General features: G+C 40.3%; 7 protein-coding genes and 1 pseudogene across 7 annotated transcripts; 4 read left to right on the top strand and 4 right to left on the bottom strand.

The window, feature by feature from the left end:
- Positions 1 to 8,018: 8,018 nt before the first annotated feature.
- Positions 8,019 to 8,634, bottom strand: LOC108088752. The gene has a single exon (XM_017186700.2). It carries the CDS (start codon positions 8,448 to 8,450, stop codon positions 8,109 to 8,111), a length of 342 nt encoding a protein of 113 aa, XP_017042189.1. The 5' UTR covers positions 8,451 to 8,634; the 3' UTR covers positions 8,019 to 8,108.
- Positions 8,635 to 10,400: 1,766 nt separating this feature from the next.
- On the bottom strand, positions 10,401 to 10,964 carry LOC122320012 (protein new-glue 2). The gene has a single exon (XM_043207936.1). It carries the CDS (start codon positions 10,962 to 10,964, stop codon positions 10,584 to 10,586), a length of 381 nt encoding a protein of 126 aa, XP_043063871.1. The 3' UTR covers positions 10,401 to 10,583.
- A 1,725-nt stretch (positions 10,965 to 12,689) lies between these two features.
- Positions 12,690 to 13,218, bottom strand: LOC108088751 (annotated as a pseudogene).
- A 237-nt stretch (positions 13,219 to 13,455) lies between these two features.
- Positions 13,456 to 14,025, top strand: LOC122320011 (osteocalcin 2-like). The gene has a single exon (XM_043207935.1). It carries the CDS (start codon positions 13,463 to 13,465, stop codon positions 13,874 to 13,876), a length of 414 nt encoding a protein of 137 aa, XP_043063870.1. The 5' UTR covers positions 13,456 to 13,462; the 3' UTR covers positions 13,877 to 14,025.
- Positions 14,026 to 18,435: 4,410 nt separating this feature from the next.
- On the bottom strand, positions 18,436 to 18,913 carry LOC108088764 (protein new-glue 1-like). The gene has a single exon (XM_017186714.2). It carries the CDS (start codon positions 18,904 to 18,906, stop codon positions 18,529 to 18,531), a length of 378 nt encoding a protein of 125 aa, XP_017042203.1. The 5' UTR covers positions 18,907 to 18,913; the 3' UTR covers positions 18,436 to 18,528.
- A 267-nt stretch (positions 18,914 to 19,180) lies between these two features.
- On the top strand, positions 19,181 to 19,876 carry LOC122320562 (suppressor protein SRP40-like). Its single transcript, XM_043208727.1, has one exon. The coding sequence runs from the start codon at positions 19,181 to 19,183 to the stop codon at positions 19,595 to 19,597; it is 417 nt and encodes a 138-aa protein (XP_043064662.1). The 3' UTR covers positions 19,598 to 19,876.
- Positions 19,877 to 20,830: 954 nt separating this feature from the next.
- Positions 20,831 to 21,308, top strand: LOC108088765 (protein new-glue 1). The gene has a single exon (XM_017186715.1). The coding sequence runs from the start codon at positions 20,860 to 20,862 to the stop codon at positions 21,238 to 21,240; it is 381 nt and encodes a 126-aa protein (XP_017042204.1). The 5' UTR covers positions 20,831 to 20,859; the 3' UTR covers positions 21,241 to 21,308.
- Positions 21,309 to 22,892: 1,584 nt separating this feature from the next.
- Positions 22,893 to 23,341, top strand: LOC108088742 (protein new-glue 1). Its single transcript, XM_017186690.1, has one exon. It carries the CDS (start codon positions 22,893 to 22,895, stop codon positions 23,274 to 23,276), a length of 384 nt encoding a protein of 127 aa, XP_017042179.1. The 3' UTR covers positions 23,277 to 23,341.
- Positions 23,342 to 23,840: the final 499 nt, after the last annotated feature.

The raw sequence follows: 23,840 nt of genomic DNA on the forward strand, positions 1-23,840 counted from the left end.
AATAACGGAAATAAAATTATAACCTCGTTGTTTTTCATCAGACAATCATGATTTTTGGAATATAGAGTTTTCTAATGAGTCTTGAGTTACATATTAAATTTTATCAAAATCGGACGACTATATCATATAGCTGTCGTATGAACAATATGGTAAATAATAGAAAAATCGTCATAGATTCGATGTTGTTAGCCTTTATGTATTTTGTTTGACATATTTAGTTACTGCAAGGGTATATAAGCTTCGGCTTGCCGAAGCTAGCTTCCTTTCTCGTTAAATTTTTAGATCAGTTGGCACTGGCTCAAAGCTTATTTAAAGCAGTCTAATAAAATAAGACAAGTTCATTATTGCAGATTAATTTAGAAAGACAACGAAACAACAACAAGAAAGGAAGCTAGCTTCGGCAAGCCGAAGCTTATATACCCTTGCAGTCATCAAATATGTCGAACAAAACTCATAAAGGCTAGACAACATCGAAGCGAAGACGATTTTTCTATTATTTACCATATTGTTCATATGACAGCTATATGATATAGTCGTCCGATTTTGATAAAATTTAATATGTAACTAAACAACATCGAAGCTTTGACGATTTTTCTATTAATTATTCATATTTTCGACTGTTGTTCATATGGCAGCTATAAGAAATAGTTGTCCGATTTTGGTAATTCGTAATTCAAAAATCGTTAGAAAACTCTATATTCCAAAAATCGAACTTACCTGATGATGTTCTAATTTTTTTCCTATTATTTATATACATTTTTCGATCTTTTCTAATGCAGCTAGATTTTGATAAAATTTTATCCGAAATTCAATAGGGGTTAGAAAACGCTATATGGAAGAAATCAAGTCGTTCTGATCAATGGGAGCTATCCGATATAGACGGCCGAACCGGCCCGTTCCGACTTACATACATACTGCGTGCAATAACTACACATCTTTTGGTGTGTATCTCTTTTATTTTGAAAGTTAAAAAAAAAGTTAAAATATATATCAGTGCAGTCATTATTTTTCCCTTGCAGAGCAAAGGGTATTATAATTTCAGTAAAAAGTTTGCAACGTATTGAAGGAGACACCTCAGACCCCATAAAGTATATACATTCTTGATCAGAACCACGACATGAATCGAAATACGCCTGTACTACTGTCCGTCTGTTCTCCTGTCTGTTTCTACGCAAACTAGTCTCTCAGTTTTAAATTGGTTAGTTAAATTGGCAAGTATGCTCGTTTTGTTGTTTTAGGTGTGTGATATGAGCTAATGCCGTCGATCAATTATCAGGTTCTGGATGAAGAGCACAGTTACAAGCAATAACGCGACGAAACCCCTCGACCACGACCGTTCTGCTGACTTCCAATCGAGTGTAGGATGATTGAAATGGCTTTGTGGGTTCCGAAAGGAGCTTGGAGGACTCGGTCCGCCCAAAATCCTTCATTGTTGTTGCAGGCAGCACACCACCCAGTCAGGCTTCCAGCCGGCAGCCAGCGCTGGCGATAAAATAAATTTGCATATGAATTGAGAATTAAGAACATTTTGCACATCGTGCCACCTCCCCGCCCTCTTCATCTGCTCCTCCGCGTTGCTGCCATCGCTTTGGAATAGGGCTGACTATTCTGGCAGGGGGATGTGTGGCTGTTGGCATTGTGGCTGCTGTTTGGCCTTTGAATTAGAGCCCACACACACGTTCTAGACTGCTCCCTGCCAGTAGCTCCTTTCCGATACTCCGTATCAGCAGAGTGCGAATGGCTTATTTCGTTGTTGCCTTTTTGGCCGCTTTTCGGAATTTGCATTTGCCCTTTTTGTGCCAACATTTTTATGCGCCTTGCCCCCGGCAAAAGAGAAAAAACAACTCGATACAGCAACTCGTTAGGCTATTGAAATTGAAAATGTTTTCGACTGATGCGATAAGAATGGGCACAATAGTGGAAAAGGATTTTGATCTGGTGGGTGTTCTATTTTACTTAAAAATAGGTTTGCGGGGAACCTTATTTAAATGTGACAGGTCAAGTGTTGGTGGATAACTAGATTTTATGAGTTGACTTTTGTAAGTAGAAACAATTTTTGTTAGGCTGTAACAAGTGTACCTAAATTTATTTGTTGATAGAAAAAAATATATATATATGTATATAAATAACAATCAATCAAATTATTAAATGCCAGTTGTCGGCTTAAAATTGACCTTAATCAAGTCAAAATAAATTGTATGTAGGTATAAGTTCGTATAACAGCGGATGTAACTTTTATTTTTAGTTTCCCTTAATTTCTATGAAGTCCTTGGCATAAACTTAAATATATCCAAGTATCTTTGCATCGTTAAATTAATATGATTCCCGTTGATATATTCGTTTGTTGTTTTGAAACAAAGGATTAAGTTTTCGTAATATATTAATTTACGTGTTCGGGTCCTGTGCCAAATTTGAAGGAAAATTTGTAAGGTGTTTACCGGAATGGAATGGGGTGGCCGCGGGCTAAACATTGGTAAACTTTCAGCTTTCAAACACTCACAGCAATCGAACGTTTCGTCGTCTTTTTTCGTTGCTCGCATTTTGGTAGCATTCGCAAAACTTTCGTCATGTTCATAAAATTGCTCGTTTAACTCATTTAACTTTTTGTGCTTGGCTTTCGGGCTGTGCGAATGTGGGCGAGCGAGTGTTTTTTTTAGAAAGTTTGCATAAATTGCAGCAACAAGAAAAGTTAATAATGCCAGCAGGCAAATTCGAGCTGGGGCGACAATGAAAATAATTCAATTAAAACACTTTTGCCAGCTTTGGGTTCTCTGCCGTTCACCCCTTAACCTCGAAAACTCCACCGCCGCCCCGGCATGCATGTCAAGTTACAATTACGTCGAACCAAATTAACACGTAGACCAGCTGAAGAACAGGAGAAGTGTGTGCGAACTGCCCGCGAGGCGTTCCTTGTACAAAGTTCTCACTGGGTGGTCCTTCTGTGGACGGGATCCATTCTGCAATCCGTATAGTCCCCTGCTCCTCCCCCTTTGGTCCTTTGGGCCGAGTGCGACATCTATGCCATGTTTACTTTGCTACTTAGAGCCGTTGTTGTAGCTTAAAGCCGCAAAGTGGCTTCGCTTTCTGGAAATTTTAAATGTTTGGTCTGGCTAAGTCCCCGAAACACTCGCTACACCCACGCTACTTCTGAGTGCTTAGTGTATTATTTTAAGATTTGATTGGCCTGTCCTGGGATTATGGCTCTGTGTCATGGTGGATCTGGCTGCCTCTGGTTCTGTCGCTGACTTCGTTCAAGATTCGTGTTTGGTTTTTGTGTTTGCTCAATTCAAAGGGCTCAGTAGCGTTCATTGAAAATTACTTATTTTTGGAAAGAAAATTAGCGAAATTATAACATTAATAGCTCATACGCTATGTAAAAGCTTCTAGGTGAATTAAAAAAGACAACAAGAAAGAAGCTAGTTTCAGCGAGCTGAAGCTGATATACCCTTGCTGTCATCACAAATATATAGTAAGAAGTTTTTTTTAAGAAGATTTAACAACTAAAGTGTAGTTTAGTGTGTAAAGTGTTCTATAAAGTACTTTTCTTGCTTTGCGATAACTTTTTTATATCTTTTATTGCTAAGTGTCGAGCAGAATGCATGGAGGCCTAATAACATGTAAGCCAGATTTTTTACTAATTTCCTATAATGTTACCGATTATACCTAATTCAGCTAAATGATATGTTTATCCAACGTATACATATATGAATACGTATTTTACTTATCGATATATTTAAGATAAACTCATTTCTCTTAGAGTCTTAATTTAAACCAATACTTTTTCAAGGACAATTTTGTGACCTTACCCTTAATGGTTTCTCCACACTTGCAGCTGAGTTTCTTAATAAGTGTTTCTATGCATAGATTTAATATATGTTTTTATTTATTTTCACTTACAGAATAAAGTTGCGCTTGCTTCGCTTCGTAACTGCAACGCTTCAAAAAATTTTTGTCAAACGTCAAATACGTCATAAAATAACCAGTCTCCTCTGCTGCCAACAATCGGTTTTTGGTCCCTTACGGAACTGTTATCACGAATCAAGATTATTAAATAAAAAGTTTAATTACCAAATAATTTCTTTATTTCAAACAAATGATTTCTTTTTGGAAGCTTTTGATTTAAAAAAAAAAACTCTTTTTTGGCGCAAGAACAACACTACAGGAAGCGCTAAATGATGGAAATGTTACATATAATCAACACGCCGACAAACTTTAGGATGAATTACAAAACGGACACAGAAAACTGCGCGCATATACATATAGGTATAGACATTTGTTAGGGAAGTAGGTTTAGTTTATAACTCCACGTCACTTGGCGCAGACGTGTCAAAAGTATGTAAATTTTTAAACTGTAACAAAAAAGTGTATTTTTGATGTTGATTGTTTTTTGTTTTCGATTAGTTACCCTGAAGACGGTTGCCGAGGAGCAACCGAAATATATTGGTCAAAAAACATAAATTGTGTTTTAAATATCACCCAGACCTTGTGCCGGCAAAACACCAAATAAAACCTTTTTATTTAAAAAGTTCCAACTTTTTTTTTATCATGGCATACAAATCTGATACACTAAAATAAATACAGTTAAACGAAAAATTCTCCGTGGTAACGATACCTACACCCTTTTTTGGGACTCAGCGGACTTCGGTTTTTTTGGGTTTTTCAAATTGCAACTTGATAGCGGCTAAAGAATTGGGGCATTGCCTATTATACCCCCTCGTATACACTTTGCGGTTTGACTTCATTTTACCCTTGCAGAGTAAAGGGTATCATAATTTAAGTCAGAAGTTTGCAACGCAGTGAAGGAGACACTTCAGACCCCATAAAGTACATATATATAATATATATTATAAATCAGCATCACGATCTGAATCGAAATACGTGTGACGAAAAAATTATAACGTCGTTGTTTTTTATCCCACGAGCATCATTTTTAGAGCATCAAGTTTTTTACTTCCCTTCAATCGAGAAAAAAATTTCATAAAAATATTATATATGATATAGTTCATATAGAAATTAAGGAAAAAAATAATAACGTCGTTGTTTCATCAGACAAGCATAATTTTGAGAATATATGACCTTGAATTTCGAATAAAATTTCATAACATGACAACTATGTCATATAGCTGTCATATGAACAACAGTCGAAAATATGGAAAATTAATAGAAAAATTGTCATAGTTACAATGTTGTTTAGTCTTTATGTATTTTGTTTGATATGTTTGATGTCTGCAAGCTTGTTTCCTTTCTTGTTTTATTTTATGAGTGCTCGATCGCCAAGATGGAATAGATCGTTGAGATGAAAAAGTGACCAATGTTGCCTAAGCCACTCCAGTTCGTCAGCATTTGAGAGTATCCTGCACTACCGGTCAGATTTGTTCTTGAGTTATTTCGGACTCTCTTACTAAAGTTCTGGGGGATACCTTTTCGGCCAAGGTATACTTTGCATCCCAAAAGATTCTGGACTCTTCTCAATCAAATTTAATTGTTTAATGTTGGTAACGTGGTCATAGTACAAAGTAAAGCGTTGTTGCGCTAGTACTCTTCGATCGAGTACAAGTCTACAAGAATTAAACAAAACAAATTCATTTAATGTATCATATGTGCCATTTTTACATTGTCCGAATGTACGATTGTACTACATGCAATAGAAAAACTGACGTCTCGTAAGAGATGCGGATCAGCAAATCACTCGATATGCACTTATTTCTGTATGTATGTATCTTTTATGGTTGTACGTTCGTAAACCCTTAAAGAAAATTATAACACCTTCTTCTACGCGGTTCAACTTTTCAGCTGTACCCTACTTTTCAGTAACTAAAACTCAATTAAATTGTTTAAAAACTCTTCCCACATTGAAATGGTAGATATTTTGGTGCATTAAAAAGTGTTTTCCATAATTTTTTACGGCCCATATTAAAGCGCATAAGGGCGAGAAAAAACGAATTGATAGCGCGTCCAGTTCATGCTCGTTAAAAATCAATCCCCTGTGGGAGTGAGTGGGTCGGTCCGGCAAAGGTGTAGCTGTCTGTCGCATCGCCCCACCACACTCGTGGTCAATATGCGCGACTATAAGTCTATATAAGCGCCGAAGCTGCCGTCATGCTGGGGATATCTTTTGGTATCTATGTACATTGTGCCTCTGTTGGGATTTCGGGCTTTTGGATGAATGTGTGTAACTGCGAGCTGTTGTGAATATATTGGAACTTGTTTTGTCATATCGTTGCACCTCTTTAAGCCTGCATTGTGTTCGCTACAATTCCAGCTTTCTACCTAATTTCTAAGAACCAAAGTATTTGAACAGTTTTTATTCAATAAAGAGTAAATCCACTCAAATCAGTGATTCATTAGGATCATTAATGCAGATTAAGATTGGACCCTTTTTTGAGGAGGGCATAGGGCAGTCGCTTTGGCCTGTTAATTTAAGATTTTTTAGTCATTTTGCCCCTGCAGAATCGCCACCAACTGAGGCGCAGTGAAGCGCAACATCCACGCGACATTTCCAATCTACGCGGCATCTGTATGGCTATGGCCACGTCCATCGATGTGACCGTGGCCGTGACTCTAGCCCCAAAAAATGTGTCCAATGTAACGCCACAACAAAGAACGTTAATTGACGCCCAAATGTTACCCAATAAAAAGGCAAAAAATTCGAGCGAAACTGAAAAGAGGCAAATCGCCAACGAAGCGGAGCATCTGAAAAAGCAAATTGTCCGGTCGGGCACAATTTGTGGCAGGACACTAGCCCCATGTCTTGACGGGGCTTGGCGAATTTAAATGCTGCCCCAAAACGACTCAACCCCTCTCGACCGAATCCGATCTGATCCGACCTGGGCCGCCGACCCAACCTGAGGTTCAAGTGGCTGTATTAACCCTTGGGAGGTCACCGGGGTCCGGTTACCCTGTCCCCCGGACACCCCACTTCGGCTGGCCACAGAGTGGGCGTTGTTGAATCAGCACACGTGATTAATGGCCTTTAATTATGTCAAAGCGCGACGGAAGCCTCCGACCAGGACCCGAGTGCAACGGTACGCCAGTTAAACGCTTGACATTAAAAAATTGACACCGTTTGGGGTGAAATGTCGGCGACGTTTCGGCCCTCCTCTCACTCCTGGCCACCCCACTCCTGTCCTGACTGCCCCACTCCTGACCGATGTTTTTGCCTGTGACAACTGTCTGGCACACGTAACCGAGTTCCCTGCGAGTCCGCTTGTCTTCTCGGCCTGCCCGAAACAAATTTAAAACACACACCCGCACAAGCGGGGCAACTCCTTTGGCCATTCGTTACCCCGCCGTGATTGTGTGTGGGCGTTTGCCTCGCTTGTCGCTTTTAATGAAAGCGTCATAAATTATGTCGCAGTTGACGAAAGCAACAGCGAAGCTCCCGTCTGCGAACGGAATGCTCCTGGACAGTCGTTGAGGTTGCGGGGTCACTTAGCATACTGTGTGTGTCCGTACGGGCAACACATGTAGCGGACTTGATGAACTGCTTAACTGGCAGAGGATCCCAAATGCCTTACATCTATGTGGGGTAGTTCGGCAACGGAATCTATTGCAGGGAAGAACTGCTCCACATCAATATCCACTCTCCAATTATATTTCTTTGTATTTCGTATATTAACAAATAAGTCGGACAATAATAATTATCGATTATTTTCATGTAAATGATTTTTTTAAGTTGTCAATCGTGAAATCATTGTCTAAATATTATTTAATGAATTTATCATCATGTTTGATTATTTCTAGGACAATACTTTATTTTTCTCCACTTGACGCCAACTATGCATAAAAGCATTATAAGAGTCCTTCACCGGTTTTATTTTATTGGAAAAAGTTATGTAAAAAAAACTAACCGAAAATAAAGAATAGCATTTAGGCATGCGATTACGTTTGGGTCGTACACGACGAGCTTTAAAAACACTCTACTTTTCTTAAATCCGATCTCTAGACATTTTATTTCAAAGACGCCCATGCATTAGTTGAAATTTTAGAAAAAAAAATATGTGACACTCTGCAAATGATTTCCATTTTAATAAAATTGTGCAAACAGAAAATGTATCGCACATTCAATACAACTTGGGACTAGGATGTTTATTTGCAAAAATACCATCTTAAAACAGTACGTAGACCAGGTAACTGATGTAGATGGTGAAGAACAGTAAATATAAGTTGGCTCGCCCATCGGCCCTGAGCACCTGCCACATGTTATACTCAGTCCGGCCCGATGTCGAAATAGAGTTGTTCACAAACTTAGCATGTTCGGTCTTCTGGGGCCTCATTACTGCTCTTTCCGTCCTGGTAATACGCACAATCCGACGTGACCTCCGTTGCGCAAAGTCGGACGAATGGCGGGAGCCACGTGGACCATAGTGCAGGGAACCGGTGGTAAGTGCCCCACCTCCGTTCCTCTCCAAGATTAGCAGGGCGAGCAACACGATCCAGGCCAAAGACATTCCCCGCTCCAGAAGTTGTCGGTGGCCAGCAGCCCGGGATAAACTGGAAAGCGCTCTCCGTCGAATCGGAGCGATATCACCAAAACAGATAGCGAGCGGCGGCCGTGTTTTCTGTTTGCATTCCACACAGGTGTTTTTCGAGCTCTACTCGATGTTTGCTGATCTTTGGGAGCTGTTACCTAACCCCTTGCCTTGACCTTCTCAACTCACATTTCTACTCAGTCGTCGATTTATGTGTCAGACGCTTTTGTCAATGAAAATGGTTTGATATCCGAATGGAGCAGACAGGCGCTTTCTAACTTTTAAATAAGGATAAATATATATACAAGTTAACTGAAGCCAAAAGATGAGAACAGCCGCGCTCACACCGCTGCAAAAACAGCCTCTGCTATTTGATAAATCAAATAATTAAAAAAGTTCAGGCCGGCCAAGCCCCAAGCTCCCACCGCCTTTGGCTTGGCTTAGGCACAAAAACAGAACTTGAAACAAACTTTTGCCAAAAAGGTGAAGCAGGCGAAAGTTTTGGCAAGGAACTAAAATTGCATTTAGGCGCACTTAGGCAGTTAGGTGGGCGGCAGAAAGATCACGGGATCCGTGCCCAGCTTTGGCGAGATAAATCTGTTCACAGATTTTTAAAGCCGAGCCCTCCTCTGCGAGCACGAAATCATATTTGGCCACAAATTTAATGCGGCCTCAGCGCCGGCGGCAAAACTTTTTTGCCAGCTCTGCAAGCCAAAACTTTCGCCTCGGTCGGTGGGGGAACAGGCATCCTGTCTGTCTCCCGCCCTCGTCCTGGCTGTCCCGACATCCTTTGTGCCAATTCGAGTTGCAGAACTCCGGCGAAGCGTGTGAAATGCGCCGCAGCCTGGTTAGGCCTCCAAGCAGGCGTGGCTTTGATGGATTTCTGCATAAATGGGGCCAAGGCAAGCAGCCAGGCGACAATGCAAAACGGTTTCATTTCGTTCTACAGATGGCAGCCTCCTTTGTAATATATTTAAGATTTTTTGTTCTTTGATAAATTTAATATGTAACAGAAAAAAAATTTGTCAAGGGTGGTCATTTTAAACAAAAAACACTCTTTTAAGGACCCCCAGCCACCAAGGAATCATTGGCAGCAAACTAGCAGATCAGGCCGCCCAGGCATGAGACTAAAACTGTATTTTCTTTTTAACACCTTTCAACAATTCAATTGAATTCGTCTTCACCTTAAGGACATACAAATTGGCGAATGGGAACTTTATGACCACCGATATTTTTCCATCAATAGTAGGTACTTTTACAAAAATTTTTCTGCCTGCCTACCTTGGAAAGCGGGCATGTTCTACATTCATGCGCCTTCGCATTGGACACGCTCCTGCAACACACGAACATATTCTCACAGGAACACCACGTCCCGCCTGCCTTTGCGGTGAACGCCTTGAAATAGACCATCTTCTCAACTCATGGCGTCTTCTGGATAGCGTCAGGGCTCTCATTTTCAAACAACAAAAACCATCAGACAGTTTAAATACAGTTTCTCAAGAAAACATAATGAACCTAAACAAATTTGTGGTCAAAACCAACCTAAATATTTAAGTTTTTATTTAACTAATAATATCTGGAGTCGTAGGCCATAGCAGCTAGTCCATTGATCTCAGCTTAAAACTAATTTCTTGTTACAAAAATCTTACTTGTGCTGCCTTTTGTTTACAAAAGTTTGGGAGCGAATTCGCCCGCTTGGGATATTGATTGTTTACAATAATTTGAGAGTAAATGTGCCACTTAGGATTAGTGATCGCCTGCTCTGGATGTGGATTGTTTACATTGATTGATAGTGGGATCGCCTATGCTGCATATTCTTATTTCTTGGTACATAACTGGATATGTAAATATGTCACTATATATATTGATTAGTGTTTAAACGCGGAACGTGTGGTGAAAGTGGAAAGACAAGTGAATAGACAAATTTGAGGAAATATATTTATTTTAACAAAAAATTTAAAATCTTTTGCCATAAAGTGAATGGCTTAAGTTGAGATGAGATATCTATCCTGGCCCGGAGCGTTAAAATCAATATCGGGTATTAATTTTAAAGAATTAAACTCTATTTAAGAATTTATTTCTTTTTTTCGCCTCTTTGTGGGGCTGCCCGGCTTATCCCCTAAGCTGGTTAATCAGGCGACGCTGCCTCTGGAGCAGCTGCTCCATGCGGCGCCTTCTTCTCTCCTGGCGCTGCCTCCGCTCCTGGCGACGACGGCGCTCGCGGGCCAGGCGACGACGGCGGGCACGCCTGCGCCTCCTGGCCGCCGCGGACGAGGACGAAGAAGTGGAGGACGAGGAGGAGGAGGAGGAGGTGGTGGTGGTGGTGGTGTCCGAGGAGGCCGTGGTGGTGGTTGTAGTGTCCGAGGAGGAGGCGGTGGTGGTGGTGGTGGTGGTAGTCGATTCAGTGCTGGTGGTGGAGCTGGCACCACTGCTCTCCTGCGCCAGAAGAAGGCACAAGAGCACGCCGAAGACAAGAGCGAATAGACAACGCATTGTGATGTGTGTGATCTCCACAGCAGGGCGGGCTTTTTATACTCAATCTGGAGCACAAAATAACAAACCATGTAATCGGCAAATACTTGGTTGGTTGGTGCTCGACAATCAAAATTGTTTGCACAGCTTCTTATTTTTCAAACATTATTAAATGTGAATTCAAATTCTGATATACTTGTAAGGTCGCTTGAACTTCCGACCCCATAAGAATTAATTTTCTTGATCAGCATCAATGCCGGAGCGGGTATAGGCTTGTCAGTCTGTCCCTCTGTCTTTCAGACGCTCACTTTTAATTATACCATGCTGAAACTTTTCCAAAAGTGTTTGCAATCCGGGTCGAAAGGCTATACCATATAGCCGCCATAGGAACAGTTTAAAACTTATACAACATTTAACAAAATCAAATTATAAGGTAATTTTTTCTAGTTATACGAATTTTAAATTAAACGGCCGTTCTGCAGTAGCAACAGTTCTGGTAAAGCCTCATTCTAGTTGAAATAAAAACGAACAGAAGGGACAGACGTGCCAAACCGTAAAAATCCTGACGAAAACTATGATAACCTCTGAAAGGCTATAAAAATGTAGCTTTGATATTGATGCTTGAAAATTGTTTTATGAATCAACCCTTGCGAGGGAAAGATCGAAAAATCTATATAGAAATAACGGAAATAAAATGGTAAAATCGTGGTTTTTCACCAGACAAGCATGATTTTTGGAATATAGAGTTTTCTAACGACTCTTGAATACCGAATATAATTTCATCTACGTCGGACGACTACATCATATAGCCGTCATATGAGCAATAGTCGAAAATTTGGAAAATAAATAGAAAAGACGTCATAGCTTTGTTCGAAGGAAGCTAGCTAACTTTCTTGTTTTTCTTAATAATCAAACAACTGAATTTTATTTCTACCATAGAAAAAACAAGGCAGTGCACTACAGGCAAGTTTCATGACTACCATATACCCGTTAATTCAAAAAACAATTTAAATTGGCCTGAAAACTTTTGAAGGGGGCTATATAGGCAAATATAGGCAAAAAACAAAAAAAATCTCCTCCTGATTACCTCAAGAAATTCATATCCTTTAAAACGCTTATCACTTTTTTTTAAGATGATCCGTTAAATATTTTTTATTAAAATTTTTTTCTAATACTCTTCAAAGGTTGAACAATAATATGTCATAAAGCTTAAAAAAAAAATTACTTATTTCGCTGCATAAAAACACAATTATAGCCTTTCTTTAGGCCTTTAAAACCTTACCCCTCTTAAAGACTTCTTGTAAAGCTGCGTTTGCATCACTCTTATCTAATAAGCAAAAAAATGTTTGTTTGTTTACTTAACTTGCGCTGCGTAAAAATCGAGATATCGTCGTTCATAAAAACAGACACGTAGACTAAAAAAGAAAATTAATTCTCTTTAAAAAATACAGGATAGCGTACAAAAAACAGTTTACTCTACGAGTAACGGATGTAAAGACCTGAAACACGAGTAGCAAATTAATTTGAATTTTTTTAATGGATTTGTATATGCTTAAAATCTATTTAACTACCAAATTTTTATTTTGAATCAGCTCTGGGGGCATAAGACTTTGCGTTTTCTAGCGAGGCAAATACTACCTAATTATTTGACAACAACATATACAGAAAGGATTTTTCTTGACTTATAACAAATTTTAAAATAAAAATGCATATGGTGTAAGAAAACAATTTCAACAAATGAAATGATTATCCTTAATGACTCTTCGTTTTTCAATATTTATTTTTTTACAGGCGATTATAAAATGTTTGTCACAGCACACACTTACACCTAGTTCGGCTTTACAGCATTCTAATTTATTTCCCTTATCGATATGTGTTAGCATCCGCACTTATCCACGCAGCTGATTGATTTCACGGCGCTGGTCCCTCAGTTGCTGGCGCAGTCTCTGGGTTCTGCGCTGCCTCCTGCGCTCCCTGCGCTGGCGCTGCCTGGCCAGACGACGACGGCGGGCACGCCTGCGCCTCCTGGCGGCCGCTGACGAAGACGAGGAGGAGGACGAGTCGGTGGTGGTGGTGTCCGAGGAGGAGGCGGCGGTGGTGGTCGTAGTGTCCGGAGGAGGAGGCGGTGGTGGTGGTGGTGTCAGAAGCACTGGTGGTGGTGGTGGTGGTAGACGATTCAGTGCTGGTCGTGGAGCTGGCACCACTGCCCTCCTGCACAAAGAGGAGGCAGCCGAGGACTGCGAGGACAAGTACGAATGAGTAGCGCATGCTGTATGTGACTGACGGATTGATCGCCTATGCAGGCTTATATAGCAAATTTGGATCAAGGGGCAAACAGTTTTGTTATTTTGTTGGCTTTACTTGGTGATGTTTACTCAGATTGGGGTAAAAGACGTAATAGTTGGGACCTTGAAAACATGTTTACAATTGAAGATTTAGTAGGGTGTGATCAAAAGGTTTCCGGAACTAAATAGCTATAAATGGGTTATGAAATGGTTTATTCGATACCCAACTAAAGAATGCGCTACAAGTACGTCCTGCTTTTAGCCCTCCTGAGCTGCCTGCTGCTCATCCAGGAGGGCAGTGGTGCCAGCTCTTCCTCGAGCACTGAGAGTTCGAGTAGCTCCACCGAAAGCTCCTCAGACTCATCCACCAGCGCGACGTCCTCCTCTGACTCGACAGAAGCGTCCTCCTCTTCTTCCGACTCCACCACCACGACCACGACCACCACCACGACCACGACCACTTCCTCCTCCTCGTCTTCCAGCGCTGCTGCTCGGCGTCGCAGGGCGGCAGCGCGCCGCCGTCGCCGCCGCTTGGCCCGCCAGAGGCGCAGGCGTCAACAGCGCCAACAGCGCCAGCGTCAGAGACGCCGCCGCCAACAACAGCGCAGGAGACAACAACAAAGACGGCGACAGAACCGCCGAGGATAGGCGATCCCCAAAAACGGAAACCCCGGGTTTCCCTCCTCTCTGTCTGCAGACGTTCCGTCCGACAATACTGTTATACAGCTCCGCAACTTATTCCATTATTTACAAATAAAGAACATTGAAAAGGTACTGATAGAGGGATTTAAACAAAATATTAAACCTTCAGAAATGTATTCGCACAATCAGAGTTGACAAATTTTGTGTTATTACAGATACAGATACCATTTCGCAAAAAATAATAATAACATAGTAGAAATTAAAGTATATAACGGCCTTGTTTTTATAATGACGATACCGCCACAGCACATTTTCACAATAATTAACCAAAACATTAATTTTTTTTTTTTTTTTTGCGCGTAGTCTTACGGCCTACCACCCGCCCAACCGCCCGAGGGGCGACAGCCGTGTATCGTACGGCAGGATTCGCGGAAATTTGGACGCGATATTAAAAAGAAGAGAAGAAAATTAAAAGCTATGCAGAAATAAAAGGCAAAATACAAAAGAACAAAGAACATTTGTTTTTTTTTTAATTTAGCGGCCAGAAATGTTAGTACTAATTGCTTTAGGAGCTGCAGAGAGTCAGTAGAAAGCAGTATATTATAGTCAAAACAAAGTACTCTGAATGGCCCATGTAAGTTATAATTAGATCTACAATAATTTAAAACTAAAGAAACATAATTTCTAGTTAACCTACTTGGAACCAAGAAACTTAGTCTACTCAGTCAGGACTGTCAATTTCACCACGTATAAGATTATGAATAAATACAGTGCCAAGCATCGTTCTACGATTAGTAATGGAGGGCAAGCAAATAAGGAGAAATCTATTAAAACAGAAGGGTAGGATACGATTGCTTTCCAGTTAGGCGAGGTGAAAGAATTGGGCAAACAGATCGGCTATTGGCTGATCAGTATTAGCCATCATACTTTCAAACGAAAGCGAAGGCGGAAAGGAACATGATCTGCACTTAGTGTTTACAAAATTATAAATCTGTTTAGGATCCCATAAAAACTGGGACTTGCAACGGACTGAATAATTTTTGTAACACTGAGCGTTAAACATGGTAAAGTCGGACCGAGCTCTTATGTATTTTCCAAAAAATCTTATATTTTTTATAAAGTCTGGACTTTAACTTCCTAAGGAGCGTCAACTCTTTGCTAAACTAAGGTGGTTTATTGGATGTAGTAAAAAATTGTAATGGCATCTTCCATATTATTGCAGGAGAAGAGATCGGACCAGTCATTGCCAGATATAAGATGATTAAGTCTCAGAAAGTTAGCCCTGCGAAAAGAAGAATTCGCTTAGCCTTATAGCACTATCTTTAACTGTTATACCAGTGTCTATAGTCACCTTGAAAGCAGGATGATACATATCTTCAGGTAGCGTGATTGGTGGTGGATTTGGGACAAGGCACAAATCAAGTAAACGATATCCAATGAGTTTCGAACATGATTTACCTGACACAGAGGTATGTCAAGTAGACAGTCAATGAATTTAATGTGGCCTATGGGTTGTAAAGCATTGGAATTATCATCTGAGGACCACGTAGTTCCAGATATATTAAAATCACCTAGAACTACCAGATGATTCATATCGGACAAAGAACTCGAAATTGACTTTACAACTGATCGGTGTCTTAAAAAGTCCATAAGATCGGACGAAGGAGGTATGTAATAGCAGGTGATAAAAATTAACCTGCCAGAGACACACAGTTTTACACATAAAAATTCGAATTTCAAGTTCAAAACAAGAAAGGAAGCTAGCTTCGGCAAGCCGAAGCTTATATACCCTTGCAGTCCTCAAATATGTCGAACAAAATACATAAAGGCTTAAGAGCATCGAAGCTATGACGACTTTTCTATTAATTTTCCATATTTTCGAATATTGCTCATATTCGTCTATTTGATATAGTCGTTCGATTTTGATGAAATTCTTTTCGGTATTCAAGACACGTTAGAAAACTCTATATTTCAAAAATTATGCTTGTCTGATGAAAAACAACGATGTTATTATTTTATTTCCATTATTTCTATATAGATTTTTCGATCTTTCTTATGGCAGCTATAGGATAACATGGTCGGATTTTAATCAAATTTTTTCTCGAAAAAATACATGATCGCTGGAGTAAAATCAACGACGTTATAATTTTTGCCATTATTTATATTTATTTTTTTTAGATCTTTCCTATCGCAGCTATATGATAGAGCTATCCGATTTTTATAAAATTTAATCGGAAATTCAATAGTAGTTAGAAAACGTCATCTGGAAGAAATCAAGTCGATCTGATCAAAAACAACGGCGTGAGATTTTTTTTATTTCATTCTCTCATATAGGAGCTATCCGATATAGTCGGCCGATCCGGCCCGTTCCGACTTATATACTGGGTGCAATAACTACACTACTTTTGGTAAAGCTTCAGCAAGATAGCTTTAAAACTAAGAAACTAGTTTGAAGAGTAACGGACAGACGGACAGACAGACAGACGAACAGATGGACAGACATACAGACGTATTTGGATTCTGATCGTGATGCTGATCAAGAATATATACACTTTATGAGGTCTGCTACGCAAACCTCTTGTATTCTGCCAACTAATTGGGAGGCTAGTGGTTAGTTTTTTGAGGGATAGATGAGCTAAAGACGGCGCGGTTTGTTGCTCCCTGCTGCTACGAACTTCTTAACTACCATTTTAGCGAGCCAAAAATCGATCGATCATATGGTGTTCCTAGCATATGAAAAGTTAAATTTTTCTACCTTCTCTTTATCGACATTAATTTTGTCTTTAATATAAGACAAGACATGAAATGATGTGAGATCAGGGTGCACCCGAGGAAACAATATGTATTTGCTTCATTTGTGGAATCAAAATAAGAGGTTTTGGTACTGCAGGCTGTAGACCTGCGGTGACAATTTGGTCCGGAAGCCCGGTCTCAGAAACTGGTCTTAGCAACATTTGAGGGGTTGCTAAAGTTGACTGCTCAACGGCAGAGTAGTTTTGCTGGTCGCTTTAAAGTTGCGGGATGATTTCCTCAAGCCTACCACCAGCAGCCTTTGTGTGCTTCGGGGACTCCTCTAATAGCTTAAGGCTTTTAATCTGTGAGTCCAGCGTAGAGAGTAGATCATTGGCCTTGGCAAAACTATCTCTAGCTATGCCAAAACTAGTGAACATACCCTTTAGGTCGCCTTTAGTTTCTAGACTCACTTCTCCACCCTGTGAATCCAGCACACTTAGTGTGCATTATCTTTTAACAAAGCCAACAAGTGAGTTTGGCCTGCTCATGCTTAATTACCTGACGGCAGGTTTTTTTAAGCAGATAATATAGGAATCTATGTTTCGAATAATACGGACCACTGAGCCAAAAGAAAATCAATCGAAATTATTAAGCGAGCAACTCAAATGTACTGCAAGAGCATTTAAATTGCACTCTTAGAACTTTCAAGTTTGTTAGTACAAAAAAAAAGAAAGAAAAGAAATGGAAAAAAAAAGAATAACGTCATTGTTTTTAATCCCATGAATTTCAAAATTTGGAGTTTTTCCATAACCCTTGGGTCGAGAAAAAAAAATTCATTAAAGTCAGACAACTTTATCATATATGTAGCTGCCATAGGAAAGATCGAAAAATATTTATAGAATTTAGGAAATAAAATTACATTTATGTAATTTTTATGTTTAGTAAACATTGTGTTTTTTTCCTGACGGTTCAAGAATTTAATTTTAAGTGAAATAAAAATGTTTTGCGAAGCAAAAAATATAGCACACCACATAAGTTTCCAGTATTGTTCAAATTGCCTGAATTTGATCTTAATATTTGTGTTTTTCCTATATGTATCTCGTAGATTCAAATATTCTGTCTTTGTTAGAAAAAAATTAAAAAGTAGAATAAAGCTTCTTCGCTCCATAAGGTAACGGGGTTCTAACAGTCGACAATATCGTTCTTACATCTTTATGTAGATAAATTTACATAATACAGTCGAATCCCGATAATTCGTACCCCGCTAAATCGAAAATCGCGATAATTCGTAAAAAATTCTGTCCCCTTGAAAAAATCTCGTTAGTTCGTAAAAATTCCATACATTTTGGTCCCCTCGTTAATTCGTAGTACAGTCGAATCCCGATAATTCGTACCCCGCTAAATCGAAAATCGCGATAACTCGTAAAAAATTCTGTTCCCTTGAAAAAAACTCCCTCGAAAAAAATCTCGATAAATCGAATTCCCGTCTAATTCGTAAAAAAAGTGATCCCCTTGCCATTTCGAATTATCGGGACTCGACTGTATTTGGCGCAACGCAAAGAATATTGAACCTCTTATATGTTAAATCGTAATTTTGTTTCGTAACCTCTTATAAATCGTAATGCGATGCGAAATTTTTTGTAGTTAAAGCACCGTTAGATTTTGCAGACAGCTATGCCGCCTTTATGTTGCTATGCATTATGAATTTTGTGTTTCTCACGCTGTTATAATTTTATGTTATTGTTTAATTTTCCTTTTATTTGAAAAACATACAAATGAATGTACATACTTATAATGTTTGTTTAATTTTAATAAAGTTAAATACATATGTAAACATGATGAGAAATGTAAAAACCCCGACTGTACAACGTTTTTTTAACATAAGACCCATATCTCTTTTGGTCGATATGTGTTAGCATCCGCACTTATCCACGCAGCTGACTGATTTCACGGCGCTGGTCCCTCAGTTGCTGGCGCAGTCTCTGGGTTCTGCGCTGCCTCCTGCGCTCCCTGCGCTGGCGCTGCCTGGCCAGACGACGACGGCGGGCACGCCTGCGCCTCCTGGCGGCCGCTGACGAAGTCGAGGAGGAGGACGAGTCGGTGGTGGTGGTGTCCGAGGAGGAGGCGGCGGTGGTGGTCGTAGTGTCCGAGGAGGAGGCGGTGGTGGTGGTGGTGTCAGAAGCACTGGTGGTGGTGGTGGTGGTAGACGATTCAGTGCTGGTCGTGGAGCTGGCACCACTGCCCTCCTGGACGAAGAGGAGGCAGCCGAGGACTGCGAGGACAAGTACGAATGAGTAGCGCATGCTGTATGTGACTGACGGATTGATCGCCTATGCAGGCTTATATAGCATATTTGAATTTAGGGGCAAACAGTCTTGTTATTTTGTTGGCTTTACTTGGTGATGTTTACTCAGATTGGGGCAAAAGACGTAACAGTTGGGACCTTGAAAACATGTTTACATGAAAGGTCTTGTTGTATGGATTCCCCAATTAAAAGTTTACTGGGCTGTGATATCGACTTCCGGGACTAAAAAGCTATAAATGGATGAAATGACTTTTTCGATACCCAACTAAAGAATGCGCTACAAGTACGTCCTGCTTTTAGCCCTCCTCAGCTGTCTGCTGCTCGTCCAGGAGGGCAGTGGGCAATCTTCCTCGAGCACTGATAGTTCCTCGAGTACCTCCACCGAAAGCTCCTCAGACTCATCCACCAGCGCGACGTCCTCCTCTGACTCGACAGATGCTTCCTCCTCTTCTTCCGACACCACCACCACCTCGTCTGACACGACCACGACCACGACCACTTCCTCCTCGTCCTCGTCCTCGTCTTCCTCCAGCGCTGCTGCTCGGCGTCGCAGGGCCGCCGCCCGCCGCCGTCGCCGCCGCTTGGCCCGCCAGAGGCGCAGGCGTCAACAGCGCCAGCGTCAGAGACGCCGCCGCCAACAACAACGCAGGAGACAACAACAAAGACGGCGACAGAACCGCCGAGGATAGGCGATCCCCAGAAAAAGGATAACCCGCGATCGGGTTTTCCTCCTCTCAGTTTATAGACGTTCCGTCCGACATTTACAAATAAAGAACATTGAAAGGCACTGATAGATGGATTTAAACTTTCAGAAATGTGCGAATAATTCACAATTAGAGGTGACGAATTTTTGTGTTGTTACAGATACTCCAGTTCTCAGAAAACTCTTAACTCATAGTAGAGACTAAAATATATAACGGACTTGTTATTATAATGACAATACCGCAAGGGCACATTTTTACAATAAAAAACTTTATTTTATAGTATTTAAATGTGTTTTTTGGGCGCATTGCTTATTTAGTAAACATCGTACTTTCTCGTGGTCGTTCTAGAATTTATATTTTGCGCAGAAAAAATTGCACACCACATATGTTTTTAGAATTGTTCATTTGATTAAAATTGCCTGAATTTGATTAAATAGTTGTATTATACCTATAACTTGTAGATTAAAATATTCTGTATTTACTGAAAAAAAATTTAAAAAGTACATAGAATAAAGCTTCTTCGGCCCTTAAAGTAACGGGGATCTAGCAGTCGACCACATCGTTCTTTCTTCTTTATGTAGATAAATTTACACAATACAAAGCGTTTTTTAACATAAAAGGACAATACAAAATTAAAGCAAAGAGGTTAAACTTTCAGAGACCCGATACCCTAATGTTTATTAGCAATGGGAGTGTCAAACTTTTGCCTAAAAACTGCATGATCAATCCAAAACACTACCATTAGCCGTTAGGTGCTACATATTCGAGTTATACATAAGAAAGTGCTTGCTTCCACCTGTTACGAACAATTCTCTTCAAGTAACGGGACTTAAAATCACCTAAATTTCAAATGTTTTCCAAAATTGGTTAAATTATTTAAAACGCAAAGTTTTAAACAAATAGTATTATCTTTTTGTATATAATTTTAAAGCACATATTTCATATTGATTTAATTAGGCTGGTCAGTACGTCATGGAACATTACAAAATTACCCAAAAAGTTTTTGTGGTGTGTTTAAAAAACAGAAATATGGCAAATTTAATTATATTATGGTTAATATTTGGTGTAAACGTTCTTTAAAGATTACAATAGAAAATATGTGGCCAACAAAACAAAAAATAATGGGTAAAGCTGAGCAAACATTTCTGAATGTCAAGTGTAAGATATAATGGTAGTTACTATTAGCCAAACTTCGCAGATAGCTGGGTATAAAAGCGCTCGCTCTTACCAGTTTAAAGCATACCACCATGCGCTACTCATTCGTACTTGTCCTCGCAGTCCTCGGCTGCCTCCTCTTCGTCCAGGAGGGCAGTGGTGCCAGCTCCACGACCACCACTGAATCGTCTACCACCACCACCACCAGTTCTTCTGCCACCACCACCACCACCGCCTCCTCCTCGGACACTACGACCACCACCGCCGCCTCCTCGGACACCACCACCACCACCACCGCCTCCTCCTCCTCGTCCTCGTCTTCGTCAGCGGCCGCCAGGAGGCGCAGGCGTGCCCGCCGTCGTCGTCTGGCCAGGCAGCGCCAGCGCAGGGAGCGCAGGAGGCAGCGCAGAACCCAGAGGCTGCGCCAGCAACTGAGGGACCAGCGCCGTCAAATCAGACAGCTGCGTGGATAAGTGATGCGGCAGAAAACATTTTTCAGAAGAAAATACATAATAAAGCTGCCAATTAAAGGCGATTAAAATCAATACAAAAATATTTGATTTGTTATTGAATAGGCAAACATATTATGATTTGGGTTGTAAGCTTAAAAATGTGTTCTTTTGAATTAATGACAAACAATAAAGTTTTATCCGCTTCCATACTAGGTCTACAATCGTAATTACAGCTCTCAAAGAAAACAAGAAAGGAAGCTAGCCCTTATATACCCTTGCAGTCATCAAATATGTAGAGCTAAATACATAAAGGCTAAACAGCATCGAAGCTATGACGATTTTTCTATTAATTTTCCATATTTTCGAAATTTATTTTGGTATTCAAGAGTCGTTAGAAAACTCTATACTCCAAAAATCATGCTTGTCTGATGAAAAACAACGATATAATGTAAAAAACAAAGTAATGGAATGGAGCATGCAGATTCTTGAGCCTAGAAATCAAACTTGATAATTTACTCGTAACAAGAAAAGAAGTTAGCTTCCGCGAGCCGAAGTTTATATACCCTTTAAATTAATTAAAATCGCACGACTATAGCCAATATATAGCTGTATAGTCGTGCGATTTTAATGAAATCTTACATAGCCGTTAAAAAACTCCATATTCCAAAAATCATACTGTTACCGTTAATTTGGTATATATTTTTAAATTTTTCCTATAGCAGCTAAATGATATATGTTATATGACGTATTTTGATTCAGATTGTGATGCTGATCATGAATATATATAATTATGGGGTCTGAGGTGTCTCCTTCACTGCGTTGAAAACTTTTTTCTGTACTTTTGTAAAAAAGATCTTGGTTTTAAAAATGTTGTGTATACCAAGTTTTTAATTTTTGCGCCTACTGATTGATATATTGTTGTTCAATACATTTTTAAATTACTTTGTCCAAACTTTTTCATGATCTACTTGTAATAATAAAGTTTCATGGAGAAAGCTTTAAAAATAATAGCAAGAATCTGTAGAAAATAAAATTAAACAACATTGTTTATCGTTGTTATTTACCACACCAGCATTAGTTTCAGAATAGAGTATAGCATTTACTTACGACTCTTGAATTACGAATTTAGTTTCTAAAAATCGGAGGACTACATCATATGGATGTTATAGGAACAACCTTAGGTTTAGAAGTTCGGTATAATAATAAATAATAAAAATTTAATTCTATAAAGATCAAACTACTTTACCACTATATCACACAGCTCCCATAGAAATTGGAAAATGAATAGACAATTGGACAAAATTAGGATCAAACTAACAATGTAAGCATTTTGCTTGGAAAGTAAAAACAAAATATTATACATAAGTACTATTAGTTTGGTACTTGTTTGAGCAACTTTTTACCCGCGTCCTATATTTTGAATTGGCTGCTAACAGCACCGGACTCCAGAGATTGCATTGCAAAGGGTTGGGTTACCTCCAATTCAAGCGACCTTACAAGTCTAACAGAACTTAAGTTCACACCTAAAACAGTTTGGAAAATAAGAAGCTGTGCAAACACTTTTGATTGTCGAGCACCAACCAACCAAGTATTTGCCGATTACATGGTTTGTTATTTTGTGCTCCAGATTGAGTATAAAAGGCCGCCCTGCTGTGGAGATCACACACATCACAATGCGTTGTCTATTCGCTCTTGTCTTCGGCGTGCTCTTGTGCCTTCTTCTGGCGCAGGAGAGCAGTGGTGCCAGCTCCACCACCAGCACTGAATCGACTACCACCACCACCACCACCACCGCCTCCTCCTCGGACACTACGACCACCACCACGGCCTCCTCGGACACCACCACCACCACCACCGCCTCCTCCTCCTCCTCCTCGTCCTCCTCTTCTTCGTCCTCGTCCGCGGCGGCCAGGAGGCGCAGGCGTGCCCGCCGTCGTCGCCTGGCCCGCGAGCGCCGTCGTCGCCAGGAGCGGAGGCAGCGCCAGGAGAGGAGGAGGCGCCGCATGGAGCAGCTGCTCCAGAGGCAGCGTCGCCTGATTAACCAGCTTAGGGGATAGGAGGACACTTAAGAACTAGTTTCTGGAAGTCCTTCTGTATAAATACAAGCATTGCATTAACCAAACAGCTGACTACTTACATTTCACTTTAAATGTCCGACAGAAAAGGTTTGAGAAGGGCTAAGCTGCTGTGCTAAGCCCCATCTGCTGGTGGTACATTTTTGTGGTGCATAAAGGGCGTATCCATGGGTATGAACTCGCACATCTCCATATTCAATCAGTCAGGCGTTCGGTGGGGAACGCGCTTTTTGTGAGGCAGCAGACAATTGGCTCTATCCCAGGAGTTTATTATGCCAGAGATTGAGCGCTTAAAAACGCTTTTCTTGTAGCCAAGCTCAGCCGTCAGCCATCCTGGAATCAAATAAAATAAAATATTCATTTTGATCTTTGAACTGTGCATAAACGTGCTGGTTCCTGCCGATGGGGTGTAGCGACCACCCCAGGACCCAGATCCAAGATATTTAAACTTATTGGATGCAAAAGGAAGAATGTTAGGTATGCGTGCAAGTATAAATAATGCGGTTAAGCAAAGGCAAATCGTCATATTTCTCGTACACTAAGAAA

The sequence above is a fragment of the Drosophila ficusphila genome, unplaced genomic scaffold (assembly GCF_018152265.1).
Source record: "Drosophila ficusphila isolate 14025-0441.05 unplaced genomic scaffold, ASM1815226v1 contig_106, whole genome shotgun sequence".
NCBI classification, from domain to species: Eukaryota; Metazoa; Arthropoda; class Insecta; order Diptera; family Drosophilidae; genus Drosophila; species Drosophila ficusphila.

Excerpts from the sequence above, each read along its gene's own strand:
- LOC108088752 (XM_017186700.2), bottom strand. The coding sequence starts at position 8,450 with ATGTCTTTGGCCTGGATCGTGTTGCTCGCCCTGCTAATCTTGGAGAGG.
- LOC122320012 (XM_043207936.1), bottom strand. The coding sequence starts at position 10,964 with ATGCGTTGTCTATTCGCTCTTGTCTTCGGCGTGCTCTTGTGCCTTCTT.
- LOC122320011 (XM_043207935.1), top strand. The coding sequence starts at position 13,463 with ATGCGCTACAAGTACGTCCTGCTTTTAGCCCTCCTGAGCTGCCTGCTG.
- LOC108088764 (XM_017186714.2), bottom strand. The coding sequence starts at position 18,906 with ATGCGCTACTCATTCGTACTTGTCCTCGCAGTCCTCGGCTGCCTCCTC.
- LOC122320562 (XM_043208727.1), top strand. The coding sequence starts at position 19,181 with ATGCGCTACAAGTACGTCCTGCTTTTAGCCCTCCTCAGCTGTCTGCTG.
- LOC108088765 (XM_017186715.1), top strand. The coding sequence starts at position 20,860 with ATGCGCTACTCATTCGTACTTGTCCTCGCAGTCCTCGGCTGCCTCCTC.
- LOC108088742 (XM_017186690.1), top strand. The coding sequence starts at position 22,893 with ATGCGTTGTCTATTCGCTCTTGTCTTCGGCGTGCTCTTGTGCCTTCTT.